We start from the raw sequence: 14,586 nt of genomic DNA, 5'->3' as shown, positions 1-14,586 counted from the left end.
TCCACATCCACATCCACATCCACATCCACATCCACATCCACATCCACATCCACATCCACATCCACATCCACATCCACATCCACATCCACATCCACCCCCCCAGAGCAGCCTGGGTTGTCTCATCCTTATTGTAGGTTCATAGCCTTCCTGCTGGTACTAATTATCTCCAGGTGCTCTCAGTCCTGGATTTGCTTCATTTGAGTGCAAAGCAGCTTTTACCTACAGTCCTGCTTCCTCCCATTGCAACACTGAGCTGCCCTGGATCCTGAGCTCAGCACAAGAGGAGCTGTGTAAGGCTGTGTTATGTAATTGCAGCTGGAGTTATCTAGGTTTCTTAAAATGGATGTTTGATTTCTTTTTTTTTAACCACAGTTTCTACTAAAGCTACAGTAGTTAATTTTTAGACAGCTGAAGGGTAGGCTGGCTTCCATAAACCACTGCGAGTCTTCTTCATTTCCCATACAAAGAATCGATGAGAGTTCACCTGCTCCAGAAAGTGCTGCCTTTCTCCTTAATATCCAGACGCACTGCCAGACGTCTGTGGTGAAGTGCTGCCTGGAGTGCAGGCCGAGCCGAGGAACAGCACAAACAACCTCATCTTCATTCTCCAGGCATCGGGGGACATGCTAAAGCACCTGTGCACTGGCTTGCTTTGGCGTGTGCACCAGCCGCGCACCAGCAGGGCAGGATGATGCAGATGACCTCAGCCGCGGAGCGCAGGGCAGCAGGTGGGAACAGGCTGCGGGGAGGGGGTGGGGGGCTGCAGTAGCAGCGAACCAGCAGGAGCAGCAAGGCACGGAGGGGGATGTAGTCCGCGGGGCTGCCTACACTTCCCAAGGTGCCCGCCGCGCCGGGGCCGTGTCGGGGGTGCGGGCACCTGGCGGCGGGGCGGAGCCGCCTGTCCCGCTGCGGGCGGCGGGCGGGGATGGGCCCGGTGCCGCCCGCGGGGGCGCGGTGACGGCGGAGCGGAGAGGAGAGGAGAGGAGCGGGGCGACGGGCACTGCCCCTCTGCACGCCATGAGCACCGGCACAGGTAGGCGGCGAGTCTCCCCTGCCCGGGGCTGGGGAGAGCGCTGGGGTCTGTCGCGGTGCGGCGCGGGGGGAGCGAACTGAGGACTGCCCGTTTGGAATATTAAAAAAAAAAAAATTAAAAAAAAAAATGGGATGTCTGTGCATCTCCTGGGCGAGCTGTCGCTGTCGCAGCGCAAGGGAAGCTGCGGATGTCGCGGAGATCGTGCCGAGCCGGGTGCTCCTTCGGGGCCGCTCTCGCCCCGGGCGCCGCCCGCAGCCCCGGTGGGAGCCCCCCGGGTGGGCTCGGCAGCCGCTGCCCCGGCGGTGTGTGGGGTGTGTGGGGTGTGTGGGGCTGCGTCCTCCCTCTGCCCCTCCCGCATCCCCCGGGCTCTTCGGATGGGGGTGTTTGGGGTGAGAGCTCGGCCTCTGCTCCTGGCCGAGCGTGGTGGCAGCGGAGGGGAAAATCACGGAGATTTCATCGGAACCTCGGGTAGGATTTCCACGCAGGAGATCCAGTTGCCTAGGGCGATGCGAAAGTAATTCATGCCGTGACACAAGCAGTATTTGAGAACTGGCTCGGAATTGTGTTTTCCAGCAATTCAGCATTTGTCTGCATCGGGTGGCACAGAGGGGTGGTTGCTTCAGAGCGCAGCTGATCGCCAAATATTACAGTCTTTAAGGCAAACACAGGCTTGTGCTTAGGGAAAGGGGAGGCTTTGGGAGCTGATTGTATATTTCATTTCTGAGCATAACAGTAGCAGCTAAATATACCCTCTGCCACAACGACAAGGAGACGTGGAATAGCTACAATTACGTGCTGACTCTGTATGTCAACACGCTTAATCACACCACATCCTCGCAGCAAGCCAAGAGGGAGCGCAGCACAAACAACGAGGGGCATTGCTCCCTGTTAGAGCAGTGTGAGACCTGGGGTCAAACACCTGCTGGGGACTTCAGATCAAAATGCAGCTTTGCATTTCCTCTATTGGAAGCATTGATATTGCCCTGTGTTCCTGTCAGCTGTGCTCCTGTGTGGTCTGTGTTTGCAGCCCTGGGGGAGAGCCCTGGCTGGGGCAAGTGCATAGGGACACAGGTGGGAGCAGAGCAAGGATGGAAATCCTGAGCCTTTCCTCTGACATTAAAGGAATCTAGATGGTTAACATAAATGGTGGCATCTGCATTGGAAATGATTAAAGTCGCACACAGGATCATATCCTGTTACCAGGCTGTAATCTCCAGTGGAAGAATATGCAATACTGTGAAACATTTAAATTCTGTAGCAGTTGAACTGAGGTTGGTAGAGGGAGTAGAAAATTCCAGAGTTGTATCTCGAGAATGTTTTAAACACAAATTCAATAGGTTGCAAAGTTATAAACCCAGAAGAAGAGTTAGCGGGTAACAGTGCAGATGAGACTTGACACAGTTCTGTCTCTGTAATTGCACCAAACATGCTGTAAAAAAACAGCAAAAATGAACAGAGCCAAGATAAAAATAACAGCCTGGGAATAAGAGTGAACCCCCCCTTCCCCAAGAGTTCCTAGCTCTCATTTGAAAGTATAACTGGTAGTTTAGGAGCGTTGGTTTTCAGTATCGCTTCAGCTTTGATGTTTCCAGCTTTTCCTTTTGCCTGTCTGTGTGGACTGTGTAAACAATTTGCAGTCAATTTCTACAATAAATTAAATGTGAGGATCTCACCCATTCTCTCTGAAGTTAATGGAAATTTTCCATTAACGTCAATGGGGCAAGTATCATACAACAAATGTAATGCCACAACTTGCTTGAGTAAAATTACTGTTTACAAAAATTTCCCACCAGAATTACTCTGGAAAGGCTGTAATTCAAAACTTTGTGATGGTACTGTAACAGAAGGATGTCTCTGTCTCTGCAAAGAAAATAAGGGTGAAACTTGGTAGTAAAATCAGTCAAGCCAACCTCTGTAGATCTGTGCTTGCTGCTCCAGAAACCTTTGCTCAGTCCATGTCCTCTGTATATAATGTTTGGCTTTAGATATACTAATGTTTCTATTTGGTATTATAATAATGGCCCAATAATATGTACTTTAAAATGTCATTCTGTATTAATGAACTACAGATTCATGGTATAGTTTTAAACCTAGAATGTATATGATCATGTGGCGTAGGAAAACACAGCTCACATGTATTATGTTTATGTCATATTTAGATTTTCTTACACATGACTTCCCCTCAGCTGAATTCCATATACTTTCCTCTGATTTTGGCTGAAAATACTTTAAGCGAAGGCCCACTTACAATGCCTTTTACCTAGGAGAGTTGCATGGAATGACTGTATATTCAGGATTCCAGGTGTATCTCGCGAATTTATAATAATGTGATCAGTCTGGCAGTTCAGTTCTTTGCCATCTTGGAATCATAGCAAGAAGAACAAAGTAGGTTAAAAATTTCAAATTGAAAAAACTAGGTTCCCATCAGTTCCCAGAAATAGGCTATATCATGGTGTCGATTATCTAAGTGCAAAAAGAATCACAAAGCTAATTATGTACAATGTGAATTAGATTGGATTAAATTAGATGTCATGACACAAATTCATGTGGTTATTTAGTCTCTAAACTGCTCCATTAGAGGGAAAATTTGGTTGTGCAGGTCAGAGAGCAGATGGTGGAGTTTCACAACCCAAATGGAGCAAGATCATGGCAGCACTGGTTGCACAGGCTGGTCCCACAGGTTTGCTGAGCCGGCAGGAGGTTTAATTCCTTTTCAAAGTTCACATGCAAATATGCCAATTGGAACAATAGTGTGATTGTTTTAGGCTGTAGTATATTTTACAGTTAGCTACACTGTTTTACTTTCAGCTCTTTGCTTTGAGCACTGGTAGAAGAGAGCATTAAATTACTGGATGGGAGAAGCAAGAGGTCTCCTTGCTTTGGAGTTCACCAGCTAATAAAATATATATGTGCATAGATCAAAATACACAGTCCTTGAAGTTTTCTAATTAAAAAGACTTAGAACTACTTCATTTCCTTACTGTTTTAGCCATGGTACAATACCCCTGAAAAAATCAGCAATGGCACATGTTTCCTGATGGTAATTATTGATCTGAAATTGAATTGCATGGAATATACAAGGAAGCTGTATCTTACGCTTCTTCAATGTATTTTTTGGTTGAAGATTATTCTCTATAGCATGATGTTGTTAGCTGGTAAGAATATAAAGCAGTGCTATGAGAAAATGAAATAGGTAGGAAAAGGTTACCAGGAGATAACTGCATCAGCTGAAACTTCTGATTGCAGGATGTCCCAAGCACTGCTCAGACAGGAAAGGTGGCTAGTTCTGCTTCAGCAAACCTGGATGTATGTCTGTGAGCCATCTCTGCTTCTTGCCCATCTGCAGTGTAATAATTGTGCAGTCCTGAGTACCCAGCATGGCTGCACGTCTGCGTGCAGCTGGCTGCCAGTTCTGCACGCTGGCAAAATTATCTCGGTTCTGTTTCTCAGGGCATTAATGTCTTACATACTTAATGCCGAATATTCTACTTTCTCATTAAATAGAGGGCTAAGAAAAGTAAAGAGCTAAAAAAAAAAGAAAAGTTGAAAAGTCAATTAAGGTATGGCTACTGAGCTAACTTTCTCCCTCTTTTCCCTCATTCTGTGCTATGGACTGGCCAGTAGCAAGGAAAGTTATGGAACTCTGATTGCAGTTTTCCCTGCTTTGGCAAATCATTCCCATTTTACACTTCACAGACCCCCAAATCCAGGCTGTGGAAATGCATCTCTCCTTGCTGTTTGTAACTGGAAGCTCAGAGCAGCATTTCCCAGTCTTGATGGGGGAGGTTTTCAAGCAAAGCAATCACTATAGTGAATTAATCATATTTGGGTGGAAGTGGAGTGCTGCTGCTCCTCCCTCATTCATTCACATGGAGTGGGGTGGAAAGGGCTCTGAGATTATTGGTCAATTTGCTGGCTCATTGTCTGCATCTTTAAATATATACTTCAGGCAAATATTTCCGAATTTAGATTATTCCCCATGTCAAGATCTATTAGCAGTGTGTCAGGGCCCTGAGCTGTTACTGTCTGAAATGCTGGAGGGATTTTTCACAGCTGGTTAGTTGATGCTCGTGCTGTGAAATCTAGATGGAGTCTTCTTTTGCAGGAACCACAGTTATTTATTTCTCCATTTTAGAAAGGATTGTGGGAGGAATATAAGCTCCATTCAGTGATTAGTTCTGTCTGCTTTAGGAGCCATTTTTCTCCCTTTCTCTGCAAAAACAAATAATTCTTCTCCTGGCATTAGTGAAATTGATCAATATCTCTATTTTGGAGATTTTCCTTCAACTGTAGCACAAGTTGGCCGTTCTATAGTGAAGAAAAAAAAAATTAACTGCAATTAGCCATGAAAAATAAACATTCCTGAATTAAAAGATATCACTAGAGATATTTTTAAAAGACTCCAGTGTTCCCATAATATAGATTCTTTTTTTGCTAATTAGAAAACATAATTTTTAGAATTAAGTGATTTTGTAATTGTTAAGCATAACAGAACGAAACTTCTCCTCGTGACAGATATAAGGAGCAAGTGTGGAACCTTAGTTATGACTGCACACTAATTGTGCACAAATACAGCATCCAGTTCCTTGTAAGTTTTCAAGTATCTCTTCTGTCATGTCATTTCTAACACAGGTCAATCTGATCCATCAAGAGAGGATGAAATGTGAATGTTCCATGTTCTTCCTCTTCCCTCTTGCCTAGTGTGTTTTGGGGGATAATAGATATATATGTATGTATATATAAATCCTCACCTCTAGTGGTTTATAGAGTGAGATAACTGAATACAGAATAATTCTGGAGCAGTAAGCGCACAGCAGTCGCTTTTCTTTGAGCCTGTTTCAAAGGGTAACGAAGTAAATCCCTATGACACAGTTCACATGGTGAAATCCTTGGAGAAGAAGTAGGAGTTAAGAATTGATGCCTATCCTATGCAGAAGAAGTCAAAGAACCTGTTCTGCTTGAGTATGTCACACATGAGCTTTTGCCACTTCAGAAAATAGGTCATTGCAGCTCTTTCCTCTCTCAGGTATGTGGCTTGTGGATTCACAGGTAGAAGTAAGCCTCAGAGGTAATATGTAAGGCATTTAACTACTTGATTTCTAAGTAAGCCCTGGGATCTTACCCTCTAAGCAACATTAAATGGGGCTAAATGAATAGGCTATATATATATATATATGCAGTGTTTAATTCAGTGAGTTCTTGATCTGAGACAAGATTGTGCTTGATTTATTTTTACTCTTGTCAAGGGTTCACTGAGGTGTGTTTATAAATCCCAGATTGTTGCAATATTGCAGTTTCAAGTGATGTGAATGCTCTAGAAGTCATGAAAAATATTTTTCCAGTTTCATCTTTGTTTTCATCTCAGTTCCTTTTGTTTACTTTGCTCAGTTTACAGATTCTCTACAGCCCTTTTCCCTTCCTGCTGGTGTTCTCAGTATTGCCAACTTTGCTTGGATCTGCAAGTCATTTCTATTCTTTACCTTGTAATGGAGCAGCAAGGGGCTTTAAAAGAGTTCAGCTGACAAGTTCACTTTCCATAGCCTGGTAGAGTTTGCCTTGCCCCTGTGTTTCTCTTGGCTTTGCAAATCAGCAACATTAAAACAACCTCTTGGTTACTATTTTAGATACAGTGCAGAAGCAGAGGATCTAATCTTTGAGGCTGCGTGTATATGATGGTGTAGGGCACAGAGACCAAAGAAAACTACAGGAGCTGGCCACGTTGCTGGTGTTACCCTTGATGAGAGGAAAGCAGGAATAAAAAAGGATTTGCAGCCAAATCACATAAATGGAACGCAAGGCAATCTGGAACAGCTGGAGCCTCGTCTGTCTGTGCTGCATCCAATGTCTGGCAGCGACGGCAGCACCTTGCCCTGCGACTCTCACATATGCTATCTGTTCTGCTAACCAGGCCACGCAGCAAGCTCTGAGTGCCAGTGTTAGGGATTATGCTTGTGGTCTGAGTTCCAGTGCTCAATGGTTCCTTCCCTACTTGGACTAAATCGAGAAAATAGCATGCTCTTCCTTTGGAGTGGGACAGAACTGAGCGTGGGCCTGGGTTGTAGGCATGTGGTGATGGTTATAGGCCAACATGGGGCTGTGTGCCCCCTGAGGCCTGCCCGGGGCCTGGCTGTGGCTCAGACCTCTAAGCATCCTACTCAGTTCCAAATTTTCTATGGTTATCTTAATGCATCCTATAGCAGGTTTGGAGAGCTCCTGTAGAGGTGCTGCAAACATCTACAGGCAGGTTCATCCCATGTGCCTCGCTGATTCTACTGGCTCGCTCCTGCCTCAGGAAATTGGGTAAAAACCTGCTTTTTCTCAGGGAGGCATAGCGTAAGAGCATTTGCTAGTTCTCCTGCACCAGGAAGATGGTTTACATACTACAGACCTGTTGAACAGTTGCCTGGAAGATGCAAGCTCTCTCCCTTGGGCAACACATTCATAGCTCCAGGGCCCCTCTACAACCAACACCAGTTTTTTTTTTTTGTGAACATCTGGCTTCTCCAGCAGTGCTGGGACTCAGAGAAGTGATAAGCATCTGTCACCTGTGGGTGAAATCAGTGTGAGCTGCTGTGGTTGTTTTTTTCCACTCTGTAGTAAGGCCATTTGTTTTTGTGACTAAATACAGTATTAGATATAAAGATTTCAATATCTTTATTCTAATAGCCACAGCTGTTCATGGTAAACTAAGACAACAACATCTCAGATGCTGCCTTAATATGTGATTGCCTATGTCTTTACAAACACAAGACTTTAGTAATAAGCATTAATGTTTCATCTCACTGTTTGTCACATTTATTGACTTTAAGATCATAATGATGCCTGAATCAGTCCAGATTAACCATCTGTGGCCCTGTGTCCAGCAGTGCCCATTGCCCTTATTTGAGAACCATGGATAACAGATTTAGCAACATTTTACAAGATGATCAAGTTGTACGAGGCCGGGATGAGAATGAAGTGATACTTTACACAAAATATGTGTTTTAATCTCTTTTTCAATAGCTGGGCCTAAATGTCGTTGTCTGTGGGAAGCTAGCAAGGTAATAAACTTGAGTTCAATGGAGTGAAGTAATATACTGCATTTTCAGGAAAAACTGTGGAAGCAGTAGACACTCATTTTAAATTCAGATTTATTTCCTTATGCTATAACTTTAATTTCTGGTATGCCAGAGCTTTTCTCGAGGTCACTATTGATTTTCCATGGGAACAACGTGGTCAGTGTCCTGTAACGAGTAGGAGACTAACATGAGAGTGATGGTGCAAACTTTGAAGAAATGCTCAGTTGGGCTTTCTGCATCTTGTCTCTGAAGTACATAAAGTCTACATAGATCTAGAAACATGCCATAGTCGTGGCTATTTTGGAAAGCTGTGCACAGCTCTAGCTGCAGATGGAAGTTGGCAGAATAAGCCTGGCTGTTAAGTTAGAGCTGTCAGAAGCTGCTATAATGTTGGTGGGATATGTGCTTGATTCACTCATTCTGCAAAAAATTAGAACAAGGCAGCTTCTTAGTCTACAAAGGTACTTAATATTTTTGGAAATAGATAGGAGGCACTTCCAGCTTCAGCCCTGGTAATTATGATCTTGTACGTGTTTCCTAAGTGCTGCTGCAGTCTGTTCAGTAGAGGTGCAGGTGCTTGCAGTGTAGCCATTTGCACTGTGGACATTGAACAGCTCACCAGCTTCAGATCTGGAATTCAGATCTGTTTTCTGTTTAATTCTAGTTATTTGTTTAAGCTATTTTTATAGCACTTTACAGGTCAAATGCAGATGCTTGATCATCTTCTACTTCTCTGTGTAACTTTTTGTTTGCACTCGCATATCTCATTACTCAGTTGTTAGAAAGAGCAGAGCTGTCTTCCCTAAAGACAACAGAAATTAACAAACTTATCACTTGACCTGATAGTCCTTTTTTGTACCAGTCACTCCTCTTGCTTAGAAAGTACGTTTCTCTTTTATATTTTCAGAAACACTTCATTTTTTTTGTTTCTGTTTTCTTTAAATGAACCTGTGATGATATTGTGTGTCCAGCATCACTTAGTGACTTCTTTCAAAATATGATGTGGCTGAGAAAGCTACTTGCTGCATGGCTCCTTTCTGTGGTTCTGGAAGGCAGGATGGCTCTTATTCTCTGGGCATTCTGGGAGGCAAAGGACTGCAGGTTAGCAGGAAACCTCTATGAATTTTCTAAAGAAATTTTAGTAATTATGGTATGGAAAGAAAAAATAAGCTATGGAAAGAAAAAATAAGCTATGGAAAGTATTTTCACTGCATTGACACTATTGGACTATGAAGAATTAGCAGTTACCAAAGATCCTATATTGGTCACAGGCTATTTGACATTTCAGCTTGACAGCTATGTATAGCTCTTGAGCAGCAGTGAGCAAGGGTTTGTGATGGACAGTGAGAGCTCCATGTCCAGGAGGGAGTGGTTTTACTGACTCACAAACTGGTTGCTCTATATGCTCCACTCTGTCTTGTCTCTAAGCTGCGATCTCTTCAAGATTTCTGTGCCTGAGACAACTGCTACATCTCACTGTCAGCTTTTAAAGTTTCTTCTTATCAGCTTCCCCAGACTTTTTGTTGCATGCTTCTGTGTATGCATTCTAAGATATTATGCCCTAAGGAAGTTATTAATGCAATAAAACTTTGGAAAGCTTTTCTACATACAAATAATGCAATTAAGAGGGTAATAACTGTTGCTGCTAATTTTCCCTACACTTCATCTGACTGTGATTTATTTAGCCTGTATGCTCTTGCAAGGAGGCACTGTCTCTGGCTTTGTATACTGCACAAACAGCTGTACTGTTCTTATTCCCCAAATGGAAGGAAACTTCAGAAATTTCTCCTGTATTTTCTGGAATTCCTTCAGTTTTTGGTAGGATGGATCACTTTTCACATTTAGTCTCTGGTGTCAGGATTTCCTTCTGGTAGAATTTCATTATGTTGATGTTACATATTTTTGTAAATAGCTTTTTAATTGTATTTTTCATCAGTTGGCTTCAGAGCTCTCACAGGAGAAGTGACTTGTTAATTCCACACATAGGGGAGCTCAGAACAGATTTGTGACTTGTGTTTAGTAGGATTGGTCAAGGGGAAAAGCATTAGGAATAGCGAAGTCTGTCATCCATTGAGTCACTCTGGCTTTCTGCGTATAAGGCTCAATATATTTTGGGTTGTTTTTGGCATTGACATAAGTGACTGACATTTCTCTTCAGAAGTAAGAAAGGAAAATTAACTCCTGTTTGTCACTTTCCAACAGGTTTTGGAAAATAAAATCTGGTCCTTACGTTTTCCAATGGCTTAAGGAAGGACAGAGAAAGGAAAGAATCAGAGTTGCGTATAACTGACTGCAATAAGGCCGTCTTCCTGCAGTTAATGCCATGCCCTAGGCAGCCTAGATATTCCCCATCTCGAGTTTTGTGTCTATCTGGATCGTATCCATGAGACTTCATTCCAAAAAGAAATCAGGATTACAACCAATGTCAGTTTTCAAATAAGACTGTGCACGTAAACTTCTTTAAAAAAAAAAAAAAGTCCCACAAAAAATTCCAACCCTGGGAAATGTGAGTTTGTTTTTTGTTTTATTTTACGTGCAAGTGCTGCCTGTTCTGGCACCAGAGCTGCAGCTGTGCAGCCCCACCAAGGAATCTGCAGCTTGCAGCATACGTGTCCCAGCAGACCCCTGCCAGCAGCTGCCACTGTCACTTGCCTGTTGTTTTGAGCTGTTTAGAGGTGACGTATAATATCAAGGAGATAACATGCAGCTCTTTGCTCTAGGGGCAGGGTTAAGCTAATATTTGCCTCACACCAAAGGCCAGTGCCTTTGCAGAAAAAGGGCAAAGCCCCTGATGTGCTTACCCATTGCCATTTCCCAGCCAGTTAGCTGGTGTGTGCAGCAATGGGAACAGGATGCAAACACTAGGCTGGGTCAGCAATCGTAACAAAACTAAGCCAGTGCTCTGTTGACGGAAGGGTGTCAGATGGCTGAAGATCTTCATAGCCCAACTGAAATAAGATAGAGAGCCAATTTCTTCAGCTTTCATCAGTCATGGTCACATTAATACAATAGGTAACTTGGAAAATATTTTTGATTCAGACTGATAATACCTCTAAGCTTTTGTACTCGCCAGTGAGCTAAGAACTTAGTTACTGGGGTGGAGATTATTTCGGTCCTGAGGGCTTGTACTGAGTCAAACTTGTTTACTGGGAAAATCTGTCTACATAAGGTGGATCTACTCCAAGCCACACAATATTTCTGTTAGAAATGAGTTGAAACAGCCCCAGGGTTTTAAGGAAACCCTGATCCAAGTGCATCACATTGACTGTCCCTTAATGTTTCCTACAAATTGTGGCAACATCAAGTTCCTGTGTTCATGTGTTTGTCATCAGGTTGTGATCACGGTTCCAGAAAAGTGAAACCACTCATACCAAACATTTGTAAGGAAATTCACATCTTCTGAATAAGGAGAACCCTCCAAATGAGGTGTGGAGCAGACAAGGCACACCAAATGGGGACCGGTGCAGCACCAGCACTTGGTGGTAATAGATCATAGAATGGCTTGGGTTGGAAGGGACCTTAAAACCCATCCAGTTCCACTGCTTTGCTGTGGGCTGGTTGCCCCCCATCAGATCAGGCTGACCAGGGCCCATCCAATCTGGTGTTAAGCACCTCCAGAAGGATGGGGCACCAACAGCTTCTCTGGACAGCGTGTGCCAGTGCCTTATCACCCTCTAAGTAAAGAACTTCTGCCTAATATCTAACCTAAATCTCCCCTCTTCTAGCCGTTCCCTCTTGTCCTACCTCTATCACATTGTGTAAAAAGTTGGTCTCCCCTGTGTTTATAAACTCACTTCAAGTACTGGATGGCTGCAGTGAGGTCTTTCCAGGTTGGATGGGGCCCTGAACAGCCTGATCTAGTATGTGGCAGCACTGCCGAACACAAGGGAGCTGGAGCTAGGTGATCTTTATGGTCCCTTCTAATTTCAGCCATTCTATGATTCTTCACAGGAAATCCTCAGCATCATACATATAGTGAGCTTTAACTGGGCACAAAACAACAGAAGTATATTGAAAGGTGAACTCCAAAGTTTGTCAGAATTTGTAGTTTGTTTTAAGAAACTTATTGGAGCATATTTTCAGAGCTGTTCTCTTGAAGCCACAGATGAAACAAGAGGCAGCCTTGAAGCCTACAGCCCCCGTAGGGAATGGCTGTCAAAATATGCTGTGGGAGAACATCAGGATAAGGCTCTAGCAGGTTAAATTTATCTTATGCATGTCCAGATAGTCTCAAGAAAGCATACATTCTAATGCTAGGGATGCTGACTTATCAAAGAAGTGCAGCTTTATGGAAGAGGATTAATTTTACTAATACATGCTTCAAGTTAATAGGGCTTCACAACCTCTGCAAATCCACAAACAAGTTAAATCTAGTAGGCGTTTTATTGTGCCTTTGTTTTGAAATGAGCATTTTTCTTGTTTACAACCTGACATTCCTCATTTTTAATGCTCATTGTGATGTTTTAGAAGTTATTCATCTAAAAATATTTAAGGAATCAATTTTAGAATAATTTTTAAATCCAAGTCTAGATGTGTTCTTTTTCACTTATAGTCCTACTGAAGTATAAGAAACTATGAGACTAAAAAAAAAAACAAAACAAAATTCTGTATTACAAACTGCTGTATTTATTGAAAACTGTTCCTTGTGTTAGATTTTAACATTTGATGAACTTTTTTTTTTTGAGAATGTTTGATTCAAGTATTTTAGATGTAAGAGACTTCAGTGTTACTCCCAGACCGCTGCAATACAACTTTGATAAAGTTCCTTCTGCAGGTGTACGTACCAGAATGTTATCCCTTACAGCTGAACCCCCTAGCCCCTTTATCTGTGAAGTACTCTGTTACAAATAATTAACTGAATAACCTGTTCTAGAAGTATGCAGCTGTTAATGTCATGTAATGCAGGCAAATAGTAGATAAAATACACTAGGACGTTAAATATTTAAACATCGCTTTCAGATAATGGTTTTCTTTATTCATCTTGAGGAAACTACAGGGGAAGTTAAGAGCACATCTAAAACTATAGCTATGAAGCAAGAACAAGGTTTTGATTATTATTCAGAATAAAAATAATAAGCAAATAGATCTAGGATAAAATGATATGTCACTAGAGTGGTATTTTAACATAGTAAACTACTTGGAGTGCGACACATTTTCCACATCAGAATTAAACAAACAGCTTAATGCATTAAGTCATTTCAGTAACATCTGTTCTGTCTGTTGCCTATGGGCTGGAAAATTAAGTACTGTGGCAAAAGCTATGCAGGCAGACCCAGCAGCTCAGGATTTAGTGCTCCAAGTATGTAGGGTCAGTTTTGGGTCCTTCTGTACCTGTCACATGGGTAAGATGCTTCTGGCCCCTTGATCGTGCCTGGGTTTGTAGATGTTCAATGCTGAGCGTGTCACTGCTGCCCTATTTCTCTTTCTGCTTGTAACACTAAAGTTGGTAAGTGGCACGAAGGAGCTCTTGCTGGTGTTTCTGCTTTCTGCAGTTCTAAGTCACTAAGAACCAGCAACAGGAATATGGTGAGCTGTAAGTTTTCTTTCCTTTTTATATTTTTCTTCCCCTAATACCCTGGAAAAGTGGCTTCACAACAACATCCGTGTGTTATTCTTCCTCTGCACAAGGTGTTTCGGTGTATCTCTGGAACCTTAAATGATTTTCTATTTTATGTTATGCTTATGCTTACCCCTGGGATGGAACTATCAAGTAGGGCACGTATACATGGAAGAAAATTGGAGAAGAGTTTTCAAACAATATTATTTATGTTTGTAAAGTAAAATACAAGTTGGAGCTTTTTCTTCCCTTGGAATTTGTGTTGCTTATATGGGAATGAGATGAGATTTAAAAACAGTGAAATCTTGTAACCTTTTTCTGGAATTATAACAGCTACAACTAAATTAAAAAAAAAAAGGCACATTTCTGCATAATCAGAAGATGTGAAAGAGTCAGCCAAATTTCAACATGCAGTTAGGTGAGCAGTGCTAACCATGTTGCTTAGCTTTTGAGTTGAAAGGGAACTACCAGACAATGTGGATAGTAAAGCTTGTGCCTAAGATTGTGCCCCATACAATATATAGTTCAGTGGGATCTGTATTTACTATTGCAACAAAATTAATATCTTTCTATGTTCTGGCCCTACAAAGTGCAATGTCAAATGTGTGACTTTTAAACCAGATTACTTGCTTCATATATTTGGCATATGCATAGATTTAAAATGATGGCATTTCTTCCCTACTTCACTGTGACATTGATAGCACTATGGGATAAGAAATTTATTTTGACTTTTGCATCTGAAAAAAAAAAATATTTAGCCATTTATATGAGTGTACCTAAAGTTAGATTCTGCTCTATTAGAATCCGGTGGTTTAAAACTGCAAGTTCAGATCAGAAATATTGACTCTCCCCTGCCCTAGACATCCCAATTATATTATGGCAGGTCCAGAGATAAAAGTTTTGCTCTATTACTTGTGTTGTGTAGTACAATGTTATGA

The 14,586-nt window shown here is 42.3% G+C and overlaps 1 protein-coding gene across 13 annotated transcripts in view; it reads left to right on the top strand.

Moving 5' to 3' along the window:
• Positions 541 to 14,586, top strand: part of ABLIM2 (actin binding LIM protein family member 2) — a 132,389-nt gene continuing 118,343 nt past the window's right edge. For 12 of the 13 annotated variants that reach the window (XM_021395347.1, XM_021395340.1, XM_021395346.1 and 9 more), the window contains exon 1: positions 541 to 728. In XM_021395347.1, the coding sequence (XP_021251022.1) occupies positions 689 to 728 (40 nt within the window). In that variant the 5' untranslated portion in view covers positions 541 to 688. Of the gene's footprint in view, positions 729 to 877; positions 1,034 to 14,586 lie in introns of those variants that run through there. The other variant, XM_021395330.1, reaches the window with a different exon arrangement.

The sequence above is a fragment of the Numida meleagris genome, chromosome 4 (genome assembly GCF_002078875.1).
Source record: "Numida meleagris isolate 19003 breed g44 Domestic line chromosome 4, NumMel1.0, whole genome shotgun sequence".
NCBI lineage: Eukaryota > Metazoa > Chordata > Aves > Galliformes > Numididae > Numida > Numida meleagris.
The sequence above is the reverse complement of the archived record's forward strand: the minus strand, read 5'-3'. Positions and strand labels throughout refer to the sequence as shown.